This window comes from Glycine max, chromosome 9 (genome assembly GCF_000004515.6).
Source record: "Glycine max cultivar Williams 82 chromosome 9, Glycine_max_v4.0, whole genome shotgun sequence".
Classification (NCBI taxonomy): domain Eukaryota; kingdom Viridiplantae; phylum Streptophyta; class Magnoliopsida; order Fabales; family Fabaceae; genus Glycine; species Glycine max.
In genome coordinates, this window is record NC_038245.2 from 45,558,477 (window position 1) to 45,584,741 (window position 26,265).

At 33.1% G+C, this 26,265-nt stretch overlaps 4 protein-coding genes and 1 non-coding gene across 6 annotated transcripts; 4 read left to right on the top strand and 1 right to left on the bottom strand.

The window, feature by feature from the left end:
* Positions 1 to 3,945: 3,945 nt before the first annotated feature.
* Positions 3,946 to 9,089, top strand: LOC100808549 (50S ribosomal protein L1, chloroplastic). The gene is made up of 7 exons (XM_003534342.5): positions 3,946 to 4,353; positions 5,147 to 5,326; positions 5,443 to 5,497; positions 7,576 to 7,703; positions 8,154 to 8,237; positions 8,487 to 8,612; positions 8,697 to 9,089. Exons 1-7 carry the CDS (start codon positions 4,024 to 4,026, stop codon positions 8,829 to 8,831), a joined length of 1,038 nt encoding a protein of 345 aa, XP_003534390.1. The 5' UTR covers positions 3,946 to 4,023; the 3' UTR covers positions 8,832 to 9,089.
* A 1,494-nt stretch (positions 9,090 to 10,583) lies between these two features.
* LOC100809087 (uncharacterized GPI-anchored protein At1g61900) lies at positions 10,584 to 14,935 on the top strand. Of its 2 annotated transcripts, XM_006587630.3 has the most exons (8): positions 10,587 to 10,781; positions 11,553 to 11,706; positions 11,975 to 12,844; positions 13,391 to 13,636; positions 13,744 to 13,758; positions 14,163 to 14,306; positions 14,433 to 14,483; positions 14,740 to 14,935. In XM_006587630.3, exons 2-8 carry the CDS (start codon positions 11,673 to 11,675, stop codon positions 14,811 to 14,813), a joined length of 1,434 nt encoding a protein of 477 aa, XP_006587693.1. In that variant the 5' UTR covers positions 10,587 to 10,781; positions 11,553 to 11,672; the 3' UTR covers positions 14,814 to 14,935. The 2 variants fall into 2 exon arrangements, with proteins under 2 accessions (XP_040861053.1, XP_006587693.1); XM_041005119.1 differs by lacking the exon at positions 13,744 to 13,758 and having other exon boundaries at positions 10,584 to 10,781.
* A 1,016-nt stretch (positions 14,936 to 15,951) lies between these two features.
* On the top strand, positions 15,952 to 16,023 carry TRNAG-UCC (transfer RNA glycine (anticodon UCC)). The gene has a single exon. It is a non-coding gene; the product is annotated as a tRNA-Gly (tRNA).
* Positions 16,024 to 16,124: 101 nt separating this feature from the next.
* Positions 16,125 to 19,254, top strand: LOC100810696 (aminoacyl tRNA synthase complex-interacting multifunctional protein 1). Its single transcript, XM_003534346.5, has 3 exons — positions 16,125 to 16,761; positions 17,996 to 18,202; positions 18,889 to 19,254. Exons 1-3 carry the CDS (start codon positions 16,342 to 16,344, stop codon positions 19,030 to 19,032), a joined length of 771 nt encoding a protein of 256 aa, XP_003534394.1. The 5' UTR covers positions 16,125 to 16,341; the 3' UTR covers positions 19,033 to 19,254.
* Positions 19,255 to 19,360: 106 nt separating this feature from the next.
* On the bottom strand, positions 19,361 to 26,265 carry LOC100809630 (polyamine oxidase 1). The gene is made up of 10 exons (XM_003534344.4): positions 26,056 to 26,265; positions 25,719 to 25,968; positions 25,454 to 25,585; positions 25,280 to 25,332; positions 25,007 to 25,161; positions 23,694 to 23,837; positions 22,334 to 22,483; positions 20,949 to 21,203; positions 19,839 to 19,920; positions 19,361 to 19,742 (listed from the first exon to the last, which is right to left on the bottom strand). Exons 1-10 carry the CDS (start codon positions 26,105 to 26,107, stop codon positions 19,618 to 19,620), a joined length of 1,398 nt encoding a protein of 465 aa, XP_003534392.1. The 5' UTR covers positions 26,108 to 26,265; the 3' UTR covers positions 19,361 to 19,617.

Consider the following 26,265-nt stretch of genomic DNA (forward strand, 5'->3'; position numbering starts at 1 on the left):
TTGATACATCTTTATATCCAAATAAGAGGACCACTTTAATGAAACAGACTAAATTAGTGGCTGATATATCACAGAAGGCATTTGAAAGCTGCTTCTTTATATGCTGTGAGGATAAAATTGAAATGAGAGTCTAATCTAACTATCTAAGTGAATGAAAACAAAATCCGATGTGTGGACAATATTCATTACTCAAGTCAAGTAAGCAAGAGATGGAAAAGGCCAAAGTAATGTCAGTGTAGGAGAAATTAATTGATGGTATGAGATTATCATAATCTGAGAAATTAATTGATTATTTTTTCTTGTAAATTATTTTTTTAAAATATATATCATTTAAAAATTGATCAAAATGGTAAACGACTTTGAACTACCTAATAATTTCTTCCCTTGTAAGCGTGTATGGAAAATTGCAAGTTTCACATTGACAGCGTGTGAAACTATCCATTAGATGGGTGATTAGTGATCATGGGTGCTCCTCAGAATGTAGTGTCTGTTCGGCTGGGTATCAAAAAGCCCAGCAATTTAATTATTTGGTAGCATGTTGACTTATATTATATACTAGATTTTTTAATTTATAAAAATTATTAATTAATAATACCAAATTATGATAGCATGTTTATGGGTCTACAGTAAACACCAAAAAGATTTACACCCCATAAGCAACCGTGAGAAAATTTATCATTATATTTTAATTTAAAACTTTAAGTTTCAGATTTTGAATTTTTTTTAATTATATAATACTCAATTTTTCTACTTGTACTTGATATAAGATTTTATCTCACGATTGTAATTTAACATATTTTGTCAAAAGACTTAAACGAGAATCATGTTGAACCAATTCATATATGTTTTTGTATAATTAGAAAGATTTTAACTAAAATTTGAAAGCCAACGTGAATCTTGTATCGTTATCCAAACACACGAGTAATACATGAACAGATGAACTACAATTAACAATTTACACAAAAATTCCTTATATATATAGTAATTAATTCATATCTCAAACTTTATAAAATGACATTTATAATAAATTTTTGTATATCAGTCTAGCTACTCACAAGTTATGACTCGTGAGATCCACGGTCTGATAAATTTAAAATACAGTTTTTTAACATTTTTATTAGCTAATATCAATTAATAAAATGAATTAAAGATTTGTTATTAATATATTTAGAATATTCACTAATAAAAATACTGAAAAAATTACTTGTAATATTAATATTTGTAATATATTTTTCACGTAAATTTTGTTAAGTGATTTAAGCTTCTTTCATTATTTTTTTGGACAGTATTTAAACTTATTTCATATTTAATAAAACTTAGATAAAATTTATGGGTTTGGCTAACCAATGTTCTTAATATATCAATTAAAAAACTAAAATGAAAAAAAAATTATTATAAAAAGTATATAAGAATGTAAAAAAGATCATGAATAATATAATTTTTGGTCGCTTAATTAAAAGAATGCTACTTTAAGTTTTTTAACCAATATCCTTAGTGCAGGTTAGCATTTTTTTCAAATTTATTCGAGGATAAAAATTATAAATGGCCTTTGTTAACAGATTGACAAATTTATCAATTTTATCACAAGTAGTAAAGATTAAAATGAAAGTTTAAGTGTCAAATTCACAATAACTTTAGTTGTATTTGAGTGATACAATCCCAATTATTAAGCAATGAGGAAAAAGAGAAGAAGATAAAGACAAAGAATTGTTAAATATGAAAGTTGGAGTAAGGTAAAAAAAAAAAAAAAGATAATAAGAAAAATAAACAATAATTTAAATGCATAAAAGATGGAATAATAAAGATAATTAAAAGATGATATCAGAATGCAATTATGCTCGGGCTTAACATGTCTTATTTGTTTAAGATGTATGATTTTAAATTTTTCTTTATCAATATGGTGAATTTTTTTGACCCATATCTATTAATATGCTCAACCCAAATCCCTCACGATAAAGAGTCTTCCTAATTTATGTATTCTCTCTCTCAAATCCGTTTGCAAAGATGAAATCATAAACAACATTAAGTATAAAGGTATATGCAGAGGCGCAAAATGTTGAGATGCCGTTTCCGAGTTCTATAGACATTATCATTTTCCAATGAATAACCCTTAAAACTAATGCATGTAAGACTTTCCTTGTATTTTTATTAAAGATTACCGTCTCTCGAGCAACTAATCCCTAAATATGATGTAAGAATGAATGATACATGAAATTAAAATAAGAAATGATAATATGAAAGAAAACATCTGATTGCATTGATAGATGCAAAACATTGACGTTGATGGAAGAAGTTGATAGATGACTAATAACAAGAAAATGAGGAATGACTAAAGAAATATAGTTTCCCCTAAGGGATAGACTCAATGTGTGAGTTGTCTTTTTTCTTTTGTTTCCTCTTCCTTATATAGACACCATATTACTTATCTTTCACTTCGGTTTCACGTTTAGCGCGGATTTTTGCACTAAGCATGCCTTTGGGCTTCTTTGTGGGTCTTTTTCGCCCTAAACGTGTGTTGGGCGCTGAGCGAGAGTGCGCACTGAATCTGTCTTGTGCGTTAAATGAGTTTTCCAATTGTTCCAATTTTTTTTTTCCAGTTTTTGCATCAATTTTTTCTTTAAAGCACTTGATATCTTCTTCTTTTACATTTTGCTAACAAAAAATAGTAAAAATGTTAATTTATTCATTATTTCATCAAAAATAATAAAAAAATAAAAAAATTACACTCACTTATTATTCCAAATTGACTATTAAATTAACTTATATTTTATATTTCGCAGTTATTAGCCTTTCAACATTCTTCAAACTTGATTTTTTTTGTAAAAAACAAAAATAATACAAAAATTCTTCAAACATAATAATAATAGCCAACAGTCAGAAAAAGACTTAATGGAAGTTATGGACTTGAAGATCTGAGGGGATGGATGGTAGTTAACGATCAACTTTTCTCTTTCAGTTAAAATACACCACACCGGTAAGATGCAACGAACAAAAAATGTTTATTTTGGTTTTACAGTTATAAGCAATGGTATTTTGTTTGAGGGGAAAAAAAGAAGCAAAGTGCAACGATTCAAATTTAAGATGAATATTTTTTTATTCATCATAATTATAATTTTTTATTTTTCAGTAGAATCTCAAATATTTCGAACATAAGTTTTTGTTATTTACATCAACTATAAAATTAACCATCAATCTATATTTTATATCTTAATCATATTTAAAACTCTTGAATTTTCTCAAGTAAAAAATAATATGCATTACAAAATTTAATTACACACATTCTGTTTTTCAAATATTTGGAAAAAAGAAAAATGAGAGGCGAAACGATAAAAATGAGATCATTTTTTTCTTCAAAATTATCAAATGAGAGTAAAATTTAAATTAATATCCAAAAAAGAGAAAGTTAGAGGATAATCAGTAATTTTTTAATTGAAAGTCATAGATTGAGTTATGAAACTTTTTTTCTTTTTTCATTGAAGTTGTAAAAATTTTACTACTTCAAATTTTTTTTTTCACACAACTTTGAAGTCGTAATGTAATTTTTTTAAAGTCATAAACTATTTACAAATTTAAAATATTAAATAGTTTTTTATTTTAATTATTTAGTTAATGTATGTTTTTTAGTTTTATTTAATTAAATAATTAAAATAAAAAACTATTTACTACTTTAAAGTTATTAATAGTTTATCACTTAAAGAAATTCTCTTAGGACTTTAAAATAATGTGAAAAAATTAAAATTGTATGTTTTTTTACAAATTTTAATAAAAAAAAAGAAAATTATAATATAATTTAAGATTTTTAATTCAAAATTAATAGATAACTAGGTACTAATTTAAATTTTATCCTGATAATTTTGAAAAGAAGTTACTCCCTTTCCTTGTTTCCCCGAATGTTATGAAATAGTTTTACCATGAAAATATAAAAATCCACGCGTCGTTCAGTAGACCATAGGGCACATCTTATCCCCATCATTTTTATATCCGGATAGGTAACCTAAGCTTTTCTTCCAGAGACTCTGAACCATGGCTTCATGTACCGCACCTCCCTCCCTCATGCTCGTCCACTCTCAAGACCTTTCTCCCTCTCTTCGCTCCTTCTCTCACAGGCCCATTTCTAGAACCACCTTCTCTCTCTATCCTCTCCTTTTGAAGCCCTCCAAATGGCTCCACATAGAGCCCAAATCCAGGACTTGCCATGCCCTCGTCGCCGCTTTGTCTGCAGAGGTCCAAGTGCCCGAAACTTTCGACGACACGGAGGAGGACGACGGTGCTGATGGCTCCACCGCCACCAACACCGTCCCCACCACCAAGCCTAAGAAAGGCAAGGCCGCATTGCCTCTCAAGAGGGACAGGGTAGGCTATCTCCAATTTCTTTTCTTTTCCTCATTTCTTTTATTAATTGACTCTTTTTTTTTATATATTTAAAATTGCTTCTAAGTAGAAGTCTTTTATACTTCTTTTGGCTTCTGTTTCTACTTCTCTTAAGTAGCTCACGAGTAAAATTGGCGTCTCTGAATGTCCTGTGCTTATTTGGTTAACCAATTATAGCTTGCACAAGTTGCTCACACTTCCATGATCTATTGGAAATGAACTTGCCTAGCGTTTCATGAAAGTGTGGTGACATCCCTTGAAAAGAGGTCGAAGAAGAAAAAGATCAATGTCTTTTATTTTTATGACATACCAGTTTCAGAGCAGACAAGTCCGTCCATAAAAGTACATGCTCATTTACTTTTGTTTGACCCAAGTTTATTTACCAACTTTATTTTCGTACAATGATTTTATTTAATGGTATTTATATAAAAAATATCTTCTGAAATTTCAAGGGTATATAGTTCGAGTGTGAGGTTGCAGGTGCTTGTGTGTGGCCAGTAGTACATCCTTGAATGTTAGTAGTGGTGTTTGTCCCACCATTCTGTTCAAGCTTTTTGCTTGGTTTTTCATTGTATTTTAGCATTTGATTTGCCTCCTTCACATTTATATGCATCATCGGTGTCTTCCAGCAGTGATGATATGATTTTTATTAGATAACCAATTGTTTACTTCTTCCAAAATTGAGGTGCTTGTTTGGGTTGCTGAAATTTTCATATTTGATGTTATGCTTTTACCCTTTATTTCAAGGCTGATTGTTCTTTCATTGCCTCACTAGACGAGATCTAAGAGGTTCTTGGAAATTCAACAATTGAGGGAGCGTAAGAAAGAGTATGACTTGAAGACAGCAATATCTTTGGTTAAAGAAACAGCTAAAACCAAGTTTGTAGAAACAGTAGAAGCCCATTTCCGCCTCAACATTGACCCTAAATATAACGATCAACAATTAAGAGCAACAGTGAGTCTCCTGCTACTTGCTTGATTTTGGTATATGCAGTTACATTGAAAACGTGAGCTATAAACTTTATGATGCATGAATTCATTTTGAATCTTTGGTTCACTCTTTCTTGACAGGTAAATCTGCCTAAGGGAACCGGAAAACCCGTTAAAGTGGCTGTTCTTACTCAAGGTGCTTATGCTTCTCAATTTTCACTCCACTTTTAGTTAATTAAAGGTTTCCAGATAGTGCTGAAAAATATTTTCTTATAAAGAGGATGCAAATGAAAGGAAATATATCCATTATGCAACTTCATGTATGAATGAGCATTAGATGATAGCTTTTTTCTCTTGAATGTGGACATTGTGCTGTCCAGGTAAGGTATTGATATACATGAATTTATGTAGCACTGCACAGAAAGGAAGTCATATCATTCTGGATTCTGAATTTTTAAGCAACTAATATCTGGTAATTCTTAAAAAACTTAATGTACATCTACTTTTGGTAGTGTGATGGATCATGGAACTACTTCATGTGTGGACAAAGTATGAGTTGCTATGATTTTGCAAATAAATAATTATGAGAGCAAAGGATTATCCCTCTATGATTCGATATTGCTAGTGATAGTCGTTAGATCCCACATATTTAACAAGTTGTCTGCTTTTTACCAGCATGCAATTTAAAGTTTTGATCCTTTAGTACGTGGACCATCATTTACATTATCATCCATCTGTCCTTGAGTTGGCTATCTATTTACTTTTGATAAATTTTAAGCTCTCCGCTCTGTCAGAACGTGTTCCTATCTGGCTTATGGTTCATTTAAGTCTTTATACTAGATCCCTGCCCCCACTTGTAAGGGTTTCTGTCATTCATCCTGTCCTTCGAAAGGAACACTAACTTATAAACAGTCTATGCTCTGAAAAAGGAAATGGCTGTAGCTGAAGTTGATGATACTAATCCACAGAAACAACCACCACCCATGTCCCAATAGTTGGTTTGCTAATGGCTACATGAATCAACTACTACCATTAAGCTTTATCATATAAACCAAATGATTAGTAAGCCATTTAGTGAGTGGCACGATTTAGAGATAATTGTTAAAGAGGGTGGCCTAGTGCATCCCACCCAATTGGGGTTCTGGTTAGTTGTTTGCAATTAGTTGTATGCATTACTTTGTATGTCCAACTCCACCCATTATATGGATAATGTTTAAGAAGTCAACTTTCATCAATTTAGAAGATTATTGTACCATAAATAGCAGTAACAGATTAACAATTAAAGGAACATGCATTATTAGCCGCTCTTGGTTGCATATTTCTGGAACTTGTTTCTGTGCTTTTTATTCTGCTGGTGGTGATTTGGTTCTGAACAGGTATATGCCATGACAACTTAGTTGCTCTGCACCTTAGTATTGTCATTAGGTGGCTAGGCTTACTGTAAAAAACACTAGACTACTTGTTTAAATGCTGAATTGTTTGTGTATATGACATGGTTGTAATGGGTAGGTCAGATCCAATCTTTTTTTTGAGTGTGTATATTTTATTTGTGTTTGTAATTTCTTCAGTACCGGAATCATTAAACTATAGTTTAAGCTGTTTAGCCTGCTTGATGGATTTTAGGTGGGTTCCTTGACTTTTGACTAGTTTCTAGCTCTTTGTTTCAAATGCAAAAGTTTCAGGAAGGAGGCCAAAGTCAAATCCTTTTGGGATGATGAGACTTATGTTGCTCTCTTTACCATGAAAATCTGTTATGGGATTGGATTGGTATTGGTGCTCCACTATCACTGTTTCAAGGAAATTTTCAGCTGTCTGATGTATAGGGGCTGAACTGGCTTGCTGCATTCTCGATTTTGGTTTATTTCATTGATGTTTTTATCTATCTCTTTGGAAGATATTTATGCTCCCCGTAGTTGTGCTTTCTCTCTTTCTATCTAATAATATTTCTTCTCAAGGGATATTCTAAAACTTTTGAATGAAAGCCTAGAATAAGTTTATTGCACATTGATATTCCTTGTTAAAAGACATGGATAATAGCTTTTAAAGTTTAACAACGAAAAAAGTGTGGACTGGATGACACAATACCCATCATATATAAGGCTAAGAGGTGGATTTGGATGTCGGTTATAATGACTCTAATGAGAATTAAATGGACAAAAGACCAATTAGTATTCCTTCCTGCCATTTACAATTTATTCATGACCTGGATTGCCACTTATAATTTGTAATCTATTTCTTGTTTTGACTAGTCTAATTCATAGTTCATTTTGATAGGTGAAAAATTCGATGAAGCAAAAAATGCAGGAGCTGATTTGGTGGGTGGAGAGGATCTGATAGAACAGATAAAAGCAGGATTCATGGAGTTTGATAAACTAATTGCTTCTCCAGATATGATGCCTAAGGTGTTGCTCTGATTTTCTTTGTTTTAATTTGTGATCCGATTTTGTCAAATTTAGTGTTTTTTTTCCCCAAAGTATAATTTGAGTAATCCAGAAAAGGATGAAATCTCAATAAGTGATCTGCAAAATTGGTAACTGACTGAATTATTTGCAAATTGAGTTCTCCTAATGTAGATTAAAAACCTCCTTTCCTGTTTGACATTTCAAAGAACTTTTGATAAGATGCATTTGTTTTCTCTATAATGTGTTTTAATAAATTAATAAACCTAAGTGCTTGTCAATTGGTAGCATGCTGTAAGGTACTCTTCAAAGCTACTATTATTAAACTTTTAGATATATTGTGATAACTTTTCTGAAAGTATGAAGACTTCAGTAATTCAATAAAGTTTTTTTTTTTTTTAGAATTGCTTTTATGGTGCAATCTCCCTTAATTGTCATTGTTGATTGTGTCAGGTTGCTAGCCTAGGGAAGATTCTGGGACCAAGAGGACTGATGCCAAACCCAAAAGCTGGCACTGTAACACCCAATATTCCCCAGGTGTATTATCCACTTCTATTGTTTCTTTTCTTTGCATGCATGTTATCTATAACCTTCTTGCAAATACAAATTATTGTACTTGCTTGACTTATTTCCATTTTGGTTTTTTCTTCTCTGTTAACAGAAGAAAGGGAGAAAGGGTGGGGGGGGGGGGGGGGGGATACATGGCCATTGGCCTTCAAGGTTTTGCTCCACAAAATTATGCACTAACTAGGCTAATCAGAAAGGCTTTAAATTCACATTTTACAGGCTATAGCAGAATTCAAGCAGGGAAAAGTTGAATACAGGGCAGACAAAACTGGAATCGTGCACTTACCTTTTGGAAAAGCTGACTTTCCAGAAGAGGATCTTCTTGTAAACTTGCTTGCTGCAGTGGTATGTTCTTCCCTTTGCATCCTTTCCAACTGTATTTCACTCACTCAAATGATAAACTTCTAACTCAGTGTCCTAATTTCACAGAAATCAGTAGAGGCAAACAAACCTTCAGGTGCTAAAGGTGTGTACTGGAAAAGTGCTCACATATGCTCAGCCATGGGACCTTCAATCAGGTTAAATATCAGGGAGATGCTTGATTACAGACCTCCATCAGAATAGAACCCTCACATGTAAATGTTCGTTTGGCCTCAGTCAGCTATCCCGGGTGCCATTGTGAGATCTTGCCAAATATTTATTCAAAGATGTTACCAAAGTTACATACAGGGGATGGGATCTCTCTGTTCCAAATGTTTGCACACTGCTACATTACATAATCTTTGACCCCGGCTGAGGATTTTCCTTGTATTACTTTGTAACTAACACCAGAGATCTAATTATATTTTCTTTCGTGGGAATAAATTTTCATTTTTACGTTTTGATTATTAGTAGTAGGTATTTCACTCTTCAACTGCCTGTGTTCGTTGTACTCAACACAATTGCTATGGTATGTATGGCCCAGTAAAATGTCAGTCAAGGATTGCTATGGTATGTATGGCCCAGTGAAATTTCAGGTAAGTGTAGGATTACAGATTATCTTATAAAAAGAAAGGAAAATGTCTCTTCTCCGTTGTTCTTTCCTCATGTCTGTCCACTGTTCCTGACAGTACCAATCCTCATCAATAACCTTTTCAACCTTGCATCCTTGGGTCGACTTCTCTAGTACCCCAAAAAAACCACATATTACTTTCCCACCTTCAAGGACATGACCTGGTCCCCCACGACGTTCACCCGTGAACATGTCATCATTTTTACTTATTCATCAACTGGTTGTTAATTAAGATCTTATTTCTCTTTCTTCAACAACATCCCCTCCCCCCATTTGAAGAACGTGAGTGGTTTTTTCAATGCTTTTTGTGGCGTGCATTTACATGCAAAAAAGATTTCAATCATATAAGTAGAGCCCAGGTAACGACAAAACTACTTGGTTTGGTATTAGTACATAGCCCAACATGCCTACCCTGTCCCTTTTTATTTTTTATTTTCTTATGATCTCATCCTCATCCCATTGACACTTGTCTTTTAAATCAAAATTTGGAATCAACAATCAGTTGCTTTGCTTTCAATTAGAGGACTTCATTGTGCTACTCTTCGAATCACATACTAAGTTGACATTTTATAGACACACAGCTAAACAATAACAAAGCATTTCGTACAAAAAAAATAGAGACACTATTTCATTAAAAATAATGTATTTTATTTTATACAATTTTTTTACTTACAAATATAAATATTAAATACAGATAAATATTTAATTTTTTCTTTATAAAAATAAAAATTTAATACATGAATTGTATTGCGTCAAAATATGTCACTTACAATCAACGTTTACAGATTTTTATTCATTTTTTTTACCAAAATAGCGAGGAATAAATAAATAATACGAATTAATTAAGTTCTCACTAAATTTCATTCATTTCCCTATGTAATTTTATATTTATATATTTTGTGTCAAACTTTAAATATATCATAAGCCAAACTCAATAAATATTAATTTCAGTTTAATTTACAAAATCAAAAAATAAAAAATATATGAATTACAAAATATTTAATTTAAAATAAAATAATGAATAAAGTTTAAACAATTAAATTTTTTTTATATTAATAGAAGTTTCTTAGGTGAATTTATCTCTCTCTCTTTTAAATGAAACATTTATCCTTTAGCAGCGTGTATTTAATTTCATTAACACTTTAAACAAAGATGTAGTACTACTTAACATAGAAGAAACAAAGGCACCAAATTCATAAGAGTTGTTAAGGAAAAGTTAAACCTAAATGATTGGTAGTAAGAAGGCAAGAGTGAACAGCTATACTATTACTATAACAGTGTTGTTATGTAGCCGAAACGGTGCGTTTAAACTTTTTATAGGAATAGGAGTAGGTAATGCGGGTGCCAGCTGTTACCATATCACTCTTCTTCTCCTTCTTCTTCTCTCGTCCTCCTCTTCTGTTTTCTTCTTTTTCACTGCTCTTCCTCTTCGGTTAGGGTTTCATTTTTTCATCCCGATCCATATTTCGTTGCCGCTACTATTCCTTCCTCGCTTCGATTTTTTCACTTCTCGCTCTTACACGGTACGTTGTTTCTTTTTTGCTATCTTATCGTAATCCCTAAATCAACCTTACTCTCTCTGTCTGTTTCTTCATTTCAGCACTTGTTAGCTCGAATCTTTAGATTTTTGTTATTATATTCGACATTACTATTTTTGGCTTGTCAAATTTGGATTTAGTGATCGTGCCACTTAGAGTTCGTTTTTTAGTGCAAAAAGGAAATATCGTTGTTTATTTCATTACTCGTCTATAGAACTTAGTCATTACTATAGTTGTCTCTTTTAGCTTTTGTCTTTAGCTGTAATTTTCCAACCTAGTGAACCAACAATGTAATCTAATCTGAGATGCTAGGCTCAATTTATTTATTTGTTTGTTTTCATTTTTTTTTTTTGGTTCAAACCCTGTTGACCCAGTAGGAGAGATGAGCTCTATGGGGAAAAAATGGTCTTGATGAACACATCGTGGTAGAAAAAAAAGAAGAAGCAGAAGCTGAAACCGTTTTGCATGGTTTTATATGGTTCCGTTTTATTTGATATTTTTGAGGTCTACTTATCTTGCTATAGGAAATTGCAGAAACAAAATCCTAGGCCTTAAAAACCACAGTTGCGAGAATTGATGCCTGAAAGAAATTCCTGCTAAATGCATGTCAAAATTTCAGACTTGAAAATCTTGAATTATAATCTCATTTTGTTCTATGCAGTAGTATGTTTATATTAGGCAGTAGTTTGGAATAGTACTTGATTCTGATTATCCTCTTTCAACAAGCTTTAAACTGTTCTCTTACTTTAATCACAGATCTTAAGCTTTGAAGTATTACAAGTTTGCTTCATTGCTATGTGGTGCCACTTGGCTTATCACCGGCAACCACCTGGTTATCCTGTGTAAAACTCCATGGTACCAGAGGGCTAGGGAGTTATGGGCTTCTCTCAGGATGCTAATTTTTATAGGGGTAAGCATTTTAGATTTGATGGATGAGGGAATCATTAATTTACAGTTCAGGTTTTCTTAAGCTCCTGAGTCCTGATTGTTTGCAAACTCATTAATTTATTGTTGAGGTGGTCATCATACTGCAATATGTATCGACAAATTCATAATTCATTTTTAAAATATTTGTTGGATCAAAACACGTTGGTATACATTACTGGCTTGCATTATCTTTGAGCACTGTTCTATGAATTATACTTCTGCTAAGTCAAGTGCTGATTAAATTGTTGCAGGTTCCTTGTGCTGTCAGCTAATTCTATTTTTCATCTGGCTTCCTACTTTCCAATATGTGACAGCACGGGAAATACATGCTGACCATAGAAGAATTTCTACTCTGGTAGAGTTAGCTAAGGAACCTGCTTCTGGAGAATCTGGGCTCTTTGACCCCATAGAAATATCACCTGCTGTATTACCAAAATTCCCATATCCCACTGAGTCTTTACCACCCATGTACCCTACCTTCCCAACCAGATATGAACCAGTTTTAACTGGAAAATGCCCTGTAAACTTTTCTCATTCAGGTATATCAAGTATCCTAGATAAAACAGCATCTGATTGCTCTGGACCTTTGGCAGCCCTTGTAGGGAATGTAATATGTTGTCCTCAGTTAAGTAGTTTGATCCACATCTTCCAGGGTTACTTCAGCATGAAATCTGATCATTTGGTTTTGCCAAATGCAGTTGCTGATCATTGTTTTTCTGATATCATTAGTATTCTAGCCAGTAGAGGGGCAAATAGTACAATCCCCAGACTTTGTTCCATAAAATCATCTAATTTTACAGGCGGGTCATGTCCTGTGAAGGACGATTCTACTTTTGAGAAAACAGTTAACTCAAGTAAGTTACTTGAGGCTTGCAGCACTGTTGATCCACTTAAAGAGTGTTGCAGGCCTGTTTGCCAACCTGCGATAATGGATGCAGCCTTACAGATTTCTGGAAGACAAATGATGATTAACAATAATGAAAATATGGCCGGGGAAGTGAATCACACTGATTATCTTAACGATTGTAAAAGTGTGGTTTATTCATATCTTTCCAAAAAACTATCATTTGAGGCCGCAAATACTGCATTCCGTATACTATCTGCTTGCAAAGTCAACAAAGGTATATTGTTTAACCATTTCATTCTTAATGTAATATATTTTAAGTTTAGAGAGATTGTCAGTGGCATGACTAATCATCTCGTTCATGAATAAATTGGGAAGGAATGTGGGGGAATGTATTTAAGTGATTTTATATTACTGGTCATAATGTACCTCATTCTTCACATTTTGTAATTGTTTTCTGTGGTATTGGTTTAGATTCTTGTGTCCTGTCCTGTTACATGAGTGCTTCCATTTTTTTTCTTCCTTTCAATGTTTGCTGTTTGGTAAAAGAGAGATTGGGTTCCGCTGGGAAAGAGTTGGATTTTGTGTTTTTTCATTGCAGACAAACTAAGATTGGCTGAATGTTGTATAGAAATACACGTCCTTTAGACCTTTTTAATTGCATTATGATATCTGATATAAATTTAACTGTTCTCAAAAGCATGCTGCATGCCAGTCAAATTAGGAATGACATATATATAAAATTGTGTTCCCCCAATTGAATCATAATTGTTTCATTTTGTTGTTTCAAAACTTAATAATAGTGTAAGTATTGCTCGTGCAGTTTGTCCTTTGACTTTTAAGGAGCCAACAGAAGTAATTAATGCATGTTGGAATGTAGCTGCCCCCAGCCCTTCCTGTTGTAGTTCATTAAACACATATATTACTGGGATACAAAAGCAAATGTTAATTACGAATAAGCAAGCTATAATATGTGCAACACTTTTTGGATCTATGTTACGTGGAGGTGGAGTGATGACAAATATTTATGAGCTTTGTGACGTTGATTTGAAAGATTTCAGCATACAAGGTATTTATCATGCTCAATTGATATTCTTATTTCCTGCCCATGACCACTGTTTGAGTTTCTCTGGTCTAATTCTTCTGTTGTGGATCTACATGGTGCTGGTACGGCAGCTTATGGACAACAAGGTTTGCTCTTTTTTTCTAATCCTTGCATTTTGTTGAGAGCTGTTGTTTTTAAATTCAATAATCTATTGTTAGTTTGTTACACATTGGTTCAGACAACACATGGTATTGGCAGCAAGGAATAGGGAATTTGTGATGTAATATTGGATGGTTGAATCCAATTATGCTATTTTGGAATTCCCATTCTTTTTAGAAGGGTGATGGATTAGGTTGTTAGTTGAACTTGGGATTATGAGGGATTTATACTTGGTTGATTAGAATACAATCTTGGATTATACCTTAATAAATAATAATTCTATGGAGTAGAGAAAAAGCTCCTTTTAAAGCACAGTAAATACATGCTTGATTCTTGTCAATTAATAATGTATTGTTGGTAAATGGTGAGACTGTTGTTGGTTCATATGTAGGCTGTTTACTTCGAAGCTTGCCTGGAGATGTGATATTTGACAATTCATCAGGCTTTAGCTTTACATGTGATTTGAGTGATAACATTGCTGCGCCCTGGCCTTCTTCATCATCTTCATTTGCATCTATGTCACTCTGTGCACCTGGTATGTGTTTGGACAAATTTGCTTTCTCTTGATCGCTGCTTACTTTTTTTATTCAGGATGTTGGTATTATGATATTACAAAATACTGTTTGCATATGCTTAACTCTTGTCTCTATTTTTTTTTCAGAGATGTCATTACCTGCTCTCCCAACATCTTCTCAGACACTAAAAAATAATGGCGAGTCCCATTTTGAAGTGTTTTATAAATTAATACTATTCTGGCTTTCAGTTGACGAATTTAATACATATCTTTAAATGTTTCAAGTTTTGTAGCATTGTGCATACCCAAGTTGTACGTCTAGGATACAAGAATTAAAATTTTGTCGAATTGTCTCAAATTCTGTGCTTTGAAGATGACTGCAGTGCTATATTTTCATCGTGCTCAATTGTTGCAGAGCAAAATTTTGACATTGTGATTATGTTGGATTTTGCAGGTTGTAATTCTGGTGGAGTGGGATTGCTTCTGCTTATTTTTTCATTTTTCATCTTCAGTACACTGTTGTATTGAAGATATTTTAGGGTTTAGATGTGTGTCGGGAAGGCATTTCAAAGTGTCTTTGGTGTGGCTTTTGCATGTATATTTTTGAACGGCCTCATTGTATAGAAATCTCCCTTCCCCTTTTCCACGTGTCTTCTGCTTGTATGTTCTGGAGTTAGTGCTCATTTGATTTAGGATCCATGATTGTGCTGTGAAGGGTTCCCTTATTTTGTGTTGAAATGCAGACACGCAGATGCTAGATTAGCCGCTAAAGTTTACTATGGCAGCATCAGAAACTGATTAAAACTGATTCGGGAAGGGGGAAATGAAACATGCTGACTTAGACGATGTTTTGATGCTAGTGGTGTGCCTCATTCGGAACTGACAATGTTGACTTTGACCACCAATTATTATACTTAAAGCACGTGAGTAGAGTTTAACTCGGGACCTATCATTACGTGAGTAGACTTTGACCTCCAATTAGGCTTAGTAGGGTAAAATTTGAGTATTTTGAGGTTAAAAACCTTTACAAAAATGTGCCAAGATTAGCCCAAAGCGGACACACGCTAGGGCTTCAAAAGGGAGCAGAGTTCTTTTAAAAATCAAAACTAAATAAATTCATATTTTAAAAAATATGCTAAAAATAGCAATAATATGCGTACTATTCTTTATGTGGAGTCAATCAAAATGGCTCGAGTGTTTTTCTTTCCTTTCCCATCTGGTAATTTCTCTTATCCGTAATATATGAGAATCAAAATCTATTAATAATGGTGTGACATCATTTGTGAAAAGAGTCTCATTCATATTTGTTAGGAATAAAAGTGGGTTGTTAATTATGCAAAGTAAAATTGAAATTCACTCTAGTTTAAAATGCTATTTGAGATTCTCAAATGATGTAACATGAAATGTGTTTAAGTTAGACTTTATTTAAGAACAACATAAAAAATATAAGTTTATTATACATTATGATTGGATATGACTTGATTTATTTTTAAATAAGAACCAAAGATTAAAATACATCCCATAACAAAAGCAGATTTTTTTATTAATGGTTTACATTAATTTTCATTTTTTTTATTGGTTTGTCACAAATTGGTTTTGAAGTACTAGTAAAGGATAGAAGTTACACAAAATGTGAACAAAGTATTTTCCAACTCATCAACAACAAGCGTTTGTAGTCCAACGGTTAGGATAATTGCCTTCCAAGCAATAGACCCGGGTTCGACTCCCGGCAAACGCATGTGGTTTTTGGCTTTCATAACTAATATTCAATTTCAATACACCTTTTTCTTCATTTTTTCGACCATATATTGTTAATAGAAGACTTTTATAACTTACTTATATTCTAACCAATCCTTTCTCACCCTTTTAGGCCACAATAATTACATTCATTGTTTTGGTTTTGGGGGCAGGAAATCAAAATTTTATTTTACTCATTCACATAATTGTTTTTCTAATGAAGCAACCTTAATATTTTGCCTTGGTCTAGTTTATTGGTTGTGTTGTCTCCGAGGATTGAAATCCAATCCGTGCCTCCTTTTTATCTGATAACACAAAAATGGCAAATGCTTTGAGAGTTGGTAGTGTTATCTCACTCTGCTCCCTTCGGAACACGAGACCCCATCTTCCCCTTCTCTCCAACGCCACGCGCTTCCGTTCCAAGTTCCCATTTTTCACCCTCTCATCGTCGCCAAATCCATCTGGGTATCCACCATTTCGCACACTCTCTTCTTCTTCTGCTTCCACAGATGAGGCAGTGACCACCGAAGCCATCACTAGCAATAATGCAAGTGGTGAAGCTGAGAACAGTATTAAGGATGCGGCGGGGTTGCTTGACATGAGGGTTGGGTGCATTCTGAGAGCATGGAAACATGATGAAGCTGATTCTCTCTATGTGGAAGAGGTTGATATTGGTGAACCTGAACCCAGAATCATATGCAGTGGCCTTGTCAAATACATCCCTCTAGAACACCTTCAGGTTTTTCTCTTTTTTTCATAACTAGGTATTGACTTCTGCTTGATAGTGGGTTAATTTATTGCAAGTTTTTCAATTTGGATTTCCAGCTGTCATATTTTTGTTCTTAATACCAAGTTTAAATAAAGAACAATTTAGGAAAAAAAGAAGCATTTTTTAAACGAAATTACTAAATTTACTCTGTTTTACACTTTTTTTTTTTGTATTTCAGTTCAGAAGGAATACTAATTGTATGTCGAATTAGAGGGAAAACAGTACAAAGTATCGCCAACTAAATTTTCATGAATTTTAAAATTTAAGGATGTGCAGACAGATTCTATACGATGATATTTTGAAAATGAGCAGAAATGTACTCTCTTTATTTGTTTTCTTCTAAATTTCTGTTGTGATAGACTCTTTAATGCATGCTTATGTATTTGGTAGGGTTCTACGTGATTTAATGACAAAAAGAATGAAACTTTGATGTTTGATGTTGTTGAGAATAATAAATCAAAATTGACGGTTATATAGACTCGTTTGTCATTTGAATCAATGTACCACAGACTGTGGGACGAATACCAGACATGACACAAATGCAAACACTTTGACATGGCTAAAGTCTAAGATATTAGAACATGAGGACAACACACAAGATGAGTTATATGTCTTTAAAAAGAAAAGGTATATTCACCATTTCAAAAAAAGTATTACAACTTTTTTATGTTATGAGCCTAAAAAAAAAAAATACTGAGAAACCTTTTTTTTTATAAATAAAATATATATTGTTTTTGTAATACAAGTATCCTTGAAATACCATTCATAGGAAGCGTTGACTCAAGTGTCGGTCAACAATTTTTTTTAATCTAATGACAACTCAAGCAAGAGAAGTTTTCATGCTTTGTTGGTTTGAATTCTTTGTGCAAAAGAAATTATAAGATGCATGTGTCTTGTTCCAGCTGAGTATGTTAGCCGGAATTTATCAAGGTCTGGGAAAGAAACAATTAGTTTCTATTGACTGCTCTTTGTGCGTCACTTGTACTTATTAAAATGTGAATTCTATGAGCATTACACTTTATGTTTTGTAAATATAATGATAGAATAGGCAGACAAACTTACATGACTGCTTGAATAGTTGCTTTTGTGTGTGCCCGTGCGCATGGCAACAGTGCAGAAAGGTTTTGAGGCTGTGATATTGTCATCATATTGATGTTTTCTGTACAAGTATTTAACATCATAACTAATTGTATGGCACATGCAGGGCAAAAAGGTTATTGTCCTTTCCAACCTGAAGCCAAGAAATATGCGTGGTGTCAAGTCCTGCGGAATGCTGATGGCTGCTTCTGATGCAAAACATGAAAATGTTGAACTTTTGTTCCCTCCCGAGGAAGCAATTCCTGGTGAAAGAATCTGGTTTGGAACGGAAGATGAAAAGGATAATCAACCTGATGCTGCCACTCCGAATCAGGCAATTGCTCTTCCTTAATAGCAATTAATATGACTGCCTAGTTGACTGGGAAGTTCTAGATGATTTATTATTTTATAAATTAGGCTAACTCGCATTTGAAACTAGACAGTTTTTTGGGATACCATACAGTTATTGTGTCCAATAGTAATTATCCATCACACAAGGTATTTATTACAACTAGAGATTGAAAAAACCACCTAGTGGGATAAGGCTTTGTTGTTGTTGTTATAGAGATTGAAAAACCATAGGTCAAGTGGCATTTGTAATTGGAAGCCCCCAAGAAACTTCTTGTTTGCATATTGTTGTGTGCCATAGTAGACTCTAGAAACTAAACCTTCAAGAGTATATAGATCAATGTTCAACTTGGATGGATGTTGTATATAAAAAAATCTTACTACACTCATTACCATTTTGATTAAATATGTTAAGATAAACAAACTGTGATGTGTAGGGAAAAAGTTTATGGCTTAAATATGTTGTACAGAAAATTGAAGAATTGACTGAGGAAGAACAATCTAAAAATTGGGCTTTAGAGAGCTTAGAAAAATAATGATTCTTGTTTTTGTCATATGTGGGTAATTTCAAGAGAAATGATTAATTGATCACCCTGTCCTTTTCTATCTAGATCTTATTCTTCGTCTTTGACCTGTCTATCTTGGATCTTATTCTTCTGTGACAACGTGCAGCTACAAAAGAAAAAGATATGGGAATTGGTGCAGCCGCATCTCAAGACAGATGCTTCTTGTATTGCAATGCTAGGGGAGCATGTCATGCGTTCATCTGTAGGTTCAGTAGCTTGCCAGTCATTGCAGAATGCAAATATCTCCTGATCAGCACTGTCAATTTGTTACCCTACTCAGCCATTCAGGCACTGCCTATCTGTATGCAATTATTCTGCTTCATAATGGAATTTTTGGTTGATAAATTGGCGTTTGTTTTGTATGTACTTTGATTTTTTAATGTTTTAGTTTAGATTTTATCACTTTCACTTGGACATAATGATTTCAGCTGAGTATAAACCTCATACTGCATAAGTAAATGATTTTTCTTCATGGCATGTTTACTTTTGTTTTCATTTTTTATTTACTTTTAAATACAAATCTACCGTCTGCTAAACAATATAAACAAGAGTGGTTTTAGCTGCAACTGCCTATTATCTGCTAAACAATATAAACAAGAGTTTATACCAGAAATTTATTAGTAATTAGGACACGAGTAACTCAAGTCCTTGGCTTTCGTTTTGGTCTGTAGTTTGCTTGTTACCTTTGTTTTCTTGATTATTTTTCTTTTACTATTATTGCTGATGAAACAGAGGTGATGAATAGTGAATACAGTTGTAGGACAAAGATGTGGGGATTATTTCGGTTTGCTGTTGGATGATTGTGTAGTGCCATTCTAAGCTTGCCCCTGAGATTTTATTGTCTAGGAATATTGCATTCGGTTAATGCTGACAAGGGCTCTAATACTCGACTTTGGCTCTTGTTTTTTCTTTTGTTGTCCTTTCTCATTTCTTCAAGTAGTTCTTTGCTAGAATTGATACCTGTTAAAGCATTCGTGAGTTAATTAAATTCATGTCAACAAGTGGGAACTAATCACCTTTTTAGGAGAGCAAATTTAAGATAAATTAATGACTTACCTGCGAGGTATGCACCATGCACATAGCCACTAAATCTTTCACTCGTGTGTTCTCCAGTAAAGAAAATGCGACCTACTGGAGCCTGAACCATGCCCAAAAAAGACAAATAAACACAATGGAAAAACATTTTTGAAAGAAAATATAAACATTTCCTGGAGACATGAACACGGCTAAAAGTAACAGAACAAATCAAGGGGCAGAATACAAAACCAAAATACAGCACAGCAGTCCAACCCCAACAGGACAAAAACACTACAATATTGGAACATTAAACGACGTTATTAATGTAGCTTTGCATGATTGATTATTGCAATTTAGTAACAGGTTCTCAGAAAATAAAGACACTATAAATTGTTTACTTTACAATTGGATATGAATTTAATAATCCTAGAAGATGCTTCAGAAGGGAACATTACGTCCATGGCTCTATTTCAACCCTCCTCCACTCATTTTTCCTTTTTCTTTGGGAGATATTTCAGAAATGAAATCGAAGAATAGTTAAATTCATTTCATAGAAAAACAAATGCATCTGTTTTCATATTCTAATAATATATCAAAAGGTTTTAAATTCAGTTAGATGGGAATGCTACAAGTTGATACAGATCAATTACAATTAATCAACACCTAACACTACAACTGACAGGTTGCTACCACATCACGTAATGGTCTATAACTTAAACCTTAATTATACATTTATAGTGACAGGTTTCCAATTGCAGTCATCTCTTTTGTCATCACATGTACTGTAGTGCAGAATACAAAGACAAATATGTATATATATATATATATATATAACAAAAAAAGAATACAAAGACAAATACACCAACTTAGAAGTGCTAAATCCTTTCATATTCTGTACGATTTTAATATGGAGACTTTTATTACATTGTTATCGCTATCCACGTCCTTTGACAACATTTTTAATGTTATACTAGTACCACATCTACGGGAGATGATAAATTACTCTTGTAATACTAAGGAGTTTTTTTGGATTTTCTCCTTGAAAATTTATAATTATATATATCTGGGAACATAACACGTTTTGAAGTAAATAGTCAGTAATTTATAATGTGTATGTATGTATATGAATATTTAAAATGATAAACAAACCTTAACATCACGAACTACTTGGAGATTAGAGATAACGGGATAGTTGCTGTAGCTGCCACGTTGGAACCTGTTATTCCACCATCTGGGAACAAGTATATCAGTGGCATCAGGTATGTTGGGTCCAAACATATCCTTGAGCACCTCCATAGCTTCTCTCAAGGTGTCTTCATCCGATTGAGCTTCCACACGTTTTGATTCACCATTTGTCAATGTCACCACCAAGATATCAGAGCCAGGGTATGCATTCTCCATTTGCTAGTGGCAAAGCATTAAATCATGAGATGCCTCAAAAAGATTTTGATGATTTAAGAGAATAGACAACTAATGTTTATCGTAGAAGTTCTAACCAAAGTCAATGCCTGAGTATTATCCAATTTAGTTTGTGAAGTAGTGAGAATGTGAAAAAATGTCAGACTAAATTTTGACACAAATAAATATATACTATGATGAAATTATATAATGGCTACAAATGTCAATTTTTTTTCCCATTGTAAAATTCATTTTGTATTAAAATACTATTTCATAGTTTGAAAAAAATTTAAATTGTATGGCATGCATGTCTATCTGCAGGAGTCTGAGCGTGAAATTTTGTGTGATTTTGTGCATCCATGTTTATGCGTGTGATTTTGTCTATACATGCGTGCATATGTTTCTGTTATATTTCATGCTGTTTTATACGGAAAAGAAATCAATCATGGCTGGTAAGTAGTTCCCATTACGAAACTTGTACAGATAACTCCAAAGAGGATACCAAACGTTATTCCCCACAACCTAGAAGGATAATGAATCACTCAACACAAACAAGGACAAGGAGAAAAAACTATTATATTCGTGTCATCCCTACAAGGATGTAATTGATATTAGCATAACAAGACAACGGAAGTAGTTGCAAAAGTAGTATTTAATATTTATTAACGCACACACTTCTAAAATATCAAAACATCACCTTCAGAAAAACAACATTAAAAAGACACCTTGCGTAAATTAGGGGATGGGATTAGGAACATGATAAGCTATCTCTCCAATTAGACTAAAGATATGTATATTCACATTGAGTCCTAGTGTTATTTAAGAGGATAGTACTTTAAATTTCACATAACACTGGGCAATTTCTCCTTATCTTGTGTGTTGGAAAGAAATATATATTTTAATTGTCATGTTTTTTTAATTCACATTATTTGCCACAGAACTTGGAGTATTCATGATTACATGCAATGCAACATGCAATGTGCAGTAAACTCGCCAATTTCAAAGAATTTTATTCATTGATCAACCTACTGAATAGCACCAAACAACTTCACGATGAGAAGCAGCATGGACATATAATGCAAGAGAAACAAAATAGTATGAATACAACATAATATAGAGAAAATTTTCAAACAAACCTGCCAAAATGTGTAGTAGCCTCTTTGATCGTGAGCATATATGAAGAATTCATTTCCGGGTCCACTTGGCCAGAACTGATATGGAAACTTCAGGAAAATTTTGGTGTACACGGTTACATCACATTTCTCTATGGCTTCTAATTTCCATCTCTGTGTAATTATTGAATAAGTCAAAGTTTTGCTTAGTAAAACCAACTAAAACTAATGTCATTAATTGAAGGGAAACTTTGACAACTAAGCAGGCTCAGACAAAGTGTCTCAATGATGTTCATGGGGAAGATCCATTTATAAACAGTTCTTTTGCATTATAAGTGTCTCAACAAAATAGACATATATAATGCAAAAGAATAACTTCATATGATGCTATTTAAATTCTAAATTAAATGCAAAGTCACTTGGAGGAGTGCTCCTGTTATGGCAATACATTCTCTAATACTTATAATTAAAAAAATATCAGTGTGTGAAAAGAGCACTTTTAATGCATTTTTTCAGACAACAAATACTTAAAAATTTATTGTTATAATGCATGTGTATTATGTTTTATATTGTTATAAAAATTTATTGTCGCACTATATGTAGTATCATAAATGATTTGTTGATCCATTGTTAAAAATTAATTAAAAAATTACACTATAAGTAGCCTTTTTTTACATTATCCATTTATTAAATTTAAATATTTGAAGTTTTTTGAGATATTTCATAAAAAAATAGGGTTAAACATATTTTTAGTTATTATCGATAAGGTAATATTCATTTTTTAGTCTCTAAAAATTAAATCGATAACTATTTTTTCTCTTTTATTTACTAAAATGCATTATATATAATCCTTATTTTTATAATCAATAAATTAAAAGAAGATGACTTTTTTAAAAGACAAATCATGTAACTAACCAATTTTTATAAATAAAAGATAAATATAATAATTTATTTTTTGAAGACTGAAAATAATAATTTATGTATAACATATCATAATCCACGAATAACAAATACTAGCAACAAGTTGTTGATGTATCAACATTTGATCATTGATCTTGAAAAATTATCTCCTGACTCATTAACCATAGAGTCCAGTTTAATGCAAGGCCTAGTTATCCTTAATTGTATTAATATATTTGATTTTCTAATAACATTAGACTATGGGACCATGACCAATTAAATATCTTAAATAGAATGGAAAGAACTACATATTAGCAAAAGCTCACTCTAGACTAGATATTCCATTTAATTTTATTAACGTCTAGAAGATGAAAATACTATCAAATACAAATGTACGGGCACCTGTACCTGTACTAGAGGACAAAAGAAAATAAAGTACTGTAATATAGAGGACAAAAGAAAATAAAGTATAGACAAAACATACGGGTAAGGGTGGATGGAAGGCAACAAGGTTGCTTTGGAGAACCCCAATGCTAACGGACACAAGTACGTAATTTGCTTCATAAATGCAATCATCCTCTGTTATCACCCTAACGCCACTTCCCCGATGCTCTATTTCCCGGACCACCTGCATGCACAACATCAGTGTAAAGTTACATGAGGTAAGTTGAATTAAAGGATGCAAAGCAACAACAAATATTATTTTATTTCTTTAATTAATATCTCACGACACTTGTTAGTATAGGCTGTTATTAAAAGATGTTTTAAGAGACATGCAGGTTCTCTGAAACACACCCATGTTATTATTTAAAATGAAATGACAAAGCAACTTAACCCTTGTAAAGCATATTTTATTTTTGCTTACATAACAATATCTTGGACACTCATTAAAATTCTCTTATGTATAAAATTTATTTAACATGTTAAAAATTTATAAAGAAACTTTATTTTCACTAAAAGTTTTCAATTTTGAAATCAATGGTTAACAAAACCATTCTTTTACTAATAACTATTTATACAAACAAGAAATCTTATTCTTGGTCAGAATGTAGCGAAGGAAATTTCGGACACCATGAAGATATTTGTTTTGGTGAAAAACTTCTTAAACTAAAAATTAAAAGTTTTGTTAAATTTTTTTAACTTTGCTTTTTTATTTTCCACCATGATTAATTAGTTGCTCAACATTTACAGTAATTTAATTTGTGCACAAAAATCTTTGTAACAAAAATATTACTAATTATATGTATTATTTGTCATTACTAAATATACTTGAATATTTCATCAATAATTTTATGTTTGAAAGTTGCAGGGTGTTGCTATCACTTTACCTAAAAATAAAATGTATAAAATGATACTTTAGTAAATAATGACAGTAAAAAAAGATTGATGCAGGGCGTTCATAAAACATTATATTTTTAATCAAATATTTATGATATATCTAAGATAACTCAATAGACAAGTGTATCCTGAACACTCATCATGCCTGTAACTCAAAAAGTGTGTCAACGAGCTTAAGTAACAGAAAAATAAAATGAAATAGTAAAGTTATTGGGTTACGAAGTGGATTAGAGTGCAGAGAAGAAGCCCCGGAGTAGGCGTATAAAGATAATGTAACAGTTTAAGGCAATGTAACGGACCAACCCATTATTACCCTGAAGAAAGTAGGTTACACCACCACTACTACTAGTACTAGATGGCTCATGGACTCGGCGCATAGGCATTGACCGATAGAAATATTATAGCTAACTGGTTCATTAGATAAAAGGTCAAGATTAGGAAGCAAGCAACATTACGTACATGGTTGAGTTTGAGACGAGTGTCCAGTATTTTACCCTCAGATGTCAACAAAAAATCTTCAGCCATTTTATATACCAAATAATCAAAACCTCTTTCATCCGCAACCAAAAATTCCCTTTCGCCAAACGCTGTAAAGGTAGATATCGGTACTGCCTCTGCATCCACAACTTTCACAGTTTCAGAACAGACATCCATAAACCAACTCACATAATAATTAGTAAGAATCAACACTATTTAATTTAATTCAAAGTGAGTTGCGAGGTTTGAACTGACCTGCCATTTCAAAATCATGGAGGATGAAATCAATTGCTAGCTCTAATGGCGACCTAATAAAGGGAAACAAAAAAGAGTTCGGAAATATTGGTTCATGTTATTTATGGTCACAATCACACCACATTTATTCACCAAATCGTTTTGTGGTTGAAAAGGACTAGTAATTGCACTTACGAAGGTGGTTCAGTTGTTTTGGAGCTATTGCCTTCGCGATCGGCTTCTTCCTGGTTCGTTAAGTTTCGAATTGCCGAGTCCACAGCTTTTTTGTACGAGTCCGCAGCGATTCCACTCGAAAATATCTTTCCACTGGAATGAACTCGTCGTGGCAAATATATTTCAGGAAAAAATGGTTATACACTAACCGATAACAGGAATTATGGAACAGAGGAATCGGCAGAGCAACAGAAGCAAAAAAATGGAAAAAGAAATAGAGTCTCGCCTGCGATCATATATGTTGTATGGCACATTCGTGTAGTCAGAGAAGCATGTTCGAAGGCCATATTCAGCGACGAGTTCCCAAATTGGATTGGACTCTTTGCCGCCAACTCCGACAATCCAACCAGCTCCGAGTTCGACGGACACACCGCCGAAGTTTTCCTTCCGAATCCTACCGCCAATACAGTTTGAAGCCTCCAGGATTACAAGATCCTTTACGCCATTCTCGGCCAACAGCTTTGCCGCAGAGATACCTTTCAGAAAGGAAAACTCATAGTTATTGATATGGAAAAATGAAGATGCGGAGAGAGAGGAAGAATTGTAGCGATGGTGGTATTCACCGGATACACCAGCACCGACGATAATGACGAAGGAGCGAGAGGGAGATTCCATGAATGAAAGGGAAGAGTTGAAGAGTATGGTAGAGAGAGAAAGAGAGGTATAAATATATAGCGGGAGTCCATTAACATTTTCTATGAAAGAAAGGTATTATTATATTGAGTACTTGAATGCTCATGTTCCTGCTTACAGTTGGAAATGTACATCACATC

What these genes read in the sequence shown, in the direction of transcription:
- LOC100808549 (XM_003534342.5), top strand. Translation starts at nt 4,024, where the DNA reads ATGGCTTCATGTACCGCACCTCCCTCCCTCATGCTCGTCCACTCTCAA. An exon ending in TAACACCCAATATTCCCCAG is followed by an intron (nt 8,238 to 8,486) that starts GTGTATTATCCA and finishes CACATTTTACAG; the next exon opens with GCTATAGCAGAATTCAAGCA. An exon ending in TAAACTTGCTTGCTGCAGTG is followed by an intron (nt 8,613 to 8,696) that starts GTATGTTCTTCC and finishes CTAATTTCACAG; the next exon opens with AAATCAGTAGAGGCAAACAA.
- LOC100809087 (XM_006587630.3), top strand. Translation starts at nt 11,673, where the DNA reads ATGGGCTTCTCTCAGGATGCTAATTTTTATAGGG. An exon ending in GGATGCTAATTTTTATAGGG is followed by an intron (nt 11,707 to 11,974) that starts GTAAGCATTTTA and finishes AAATTGTTGCAG; the next exon opens with GTTCCTTGTGCTGTCAGCTA. An exon ending in TGCTTGCAAAGTCAACAAAG is followed by an intron (nt 12,845 to 13,390) that starts GTATATTGTTTA and finishes TTGCTCGTGCAG; the next exon opens with TTTGTCCTTTGACTTTTAAG.
- LOC100810696 (XM_003534346.5), top strand. Translation starts at nt 16,342, where the DNA reads ATGGCAAATGCTTTGAGAGTTGGTAGTGTTATCTCACTCTGCTCCCTT. An exon ending in TCCCTCTAGAACACCTTCAG is followed by an intron (nt 16,762 to 17,995) that starts GTTTTTCTCTTT and finishes TGGCACATGCAG; the next exon opens with GGCAAAAAGGTTATTGTCCT. An exon ending in ATGCTGCCACTCCGAATCAG is followed by an intron (nt 18,203 to 18,888) that starts GCAATTGCTCTT and finishes GACAACGTGCAG; the next exon opens with CTACAAAAGAAAAAGATATG.
- LOC100809630 (XM_003534344.4), bottom strand. Translation starts at nt 26,107, where the DNA reads ATGGAATCTCCCTCTCGCTCCTTCGTCATTATCGTCGGTGCTGGTGTA. An exon ending in TACAACATATATGATCGCAG is followed by an intron (nt 25,586 to 25,718) that starts GCGAGACTCTAT and finishes AGTTCATTCCAG; the next exon opens with TGGAAAGATATTTTCGAGTG. An exon ending in CCATGATTTTGAAATGGCAG is followed by an intron (nt 25,162 to 25,279) that starts GTCAGTTCAAAC and finishes TTGTGGATGCAG; the next exon opens with AGGCAGTACCGATATCTACC.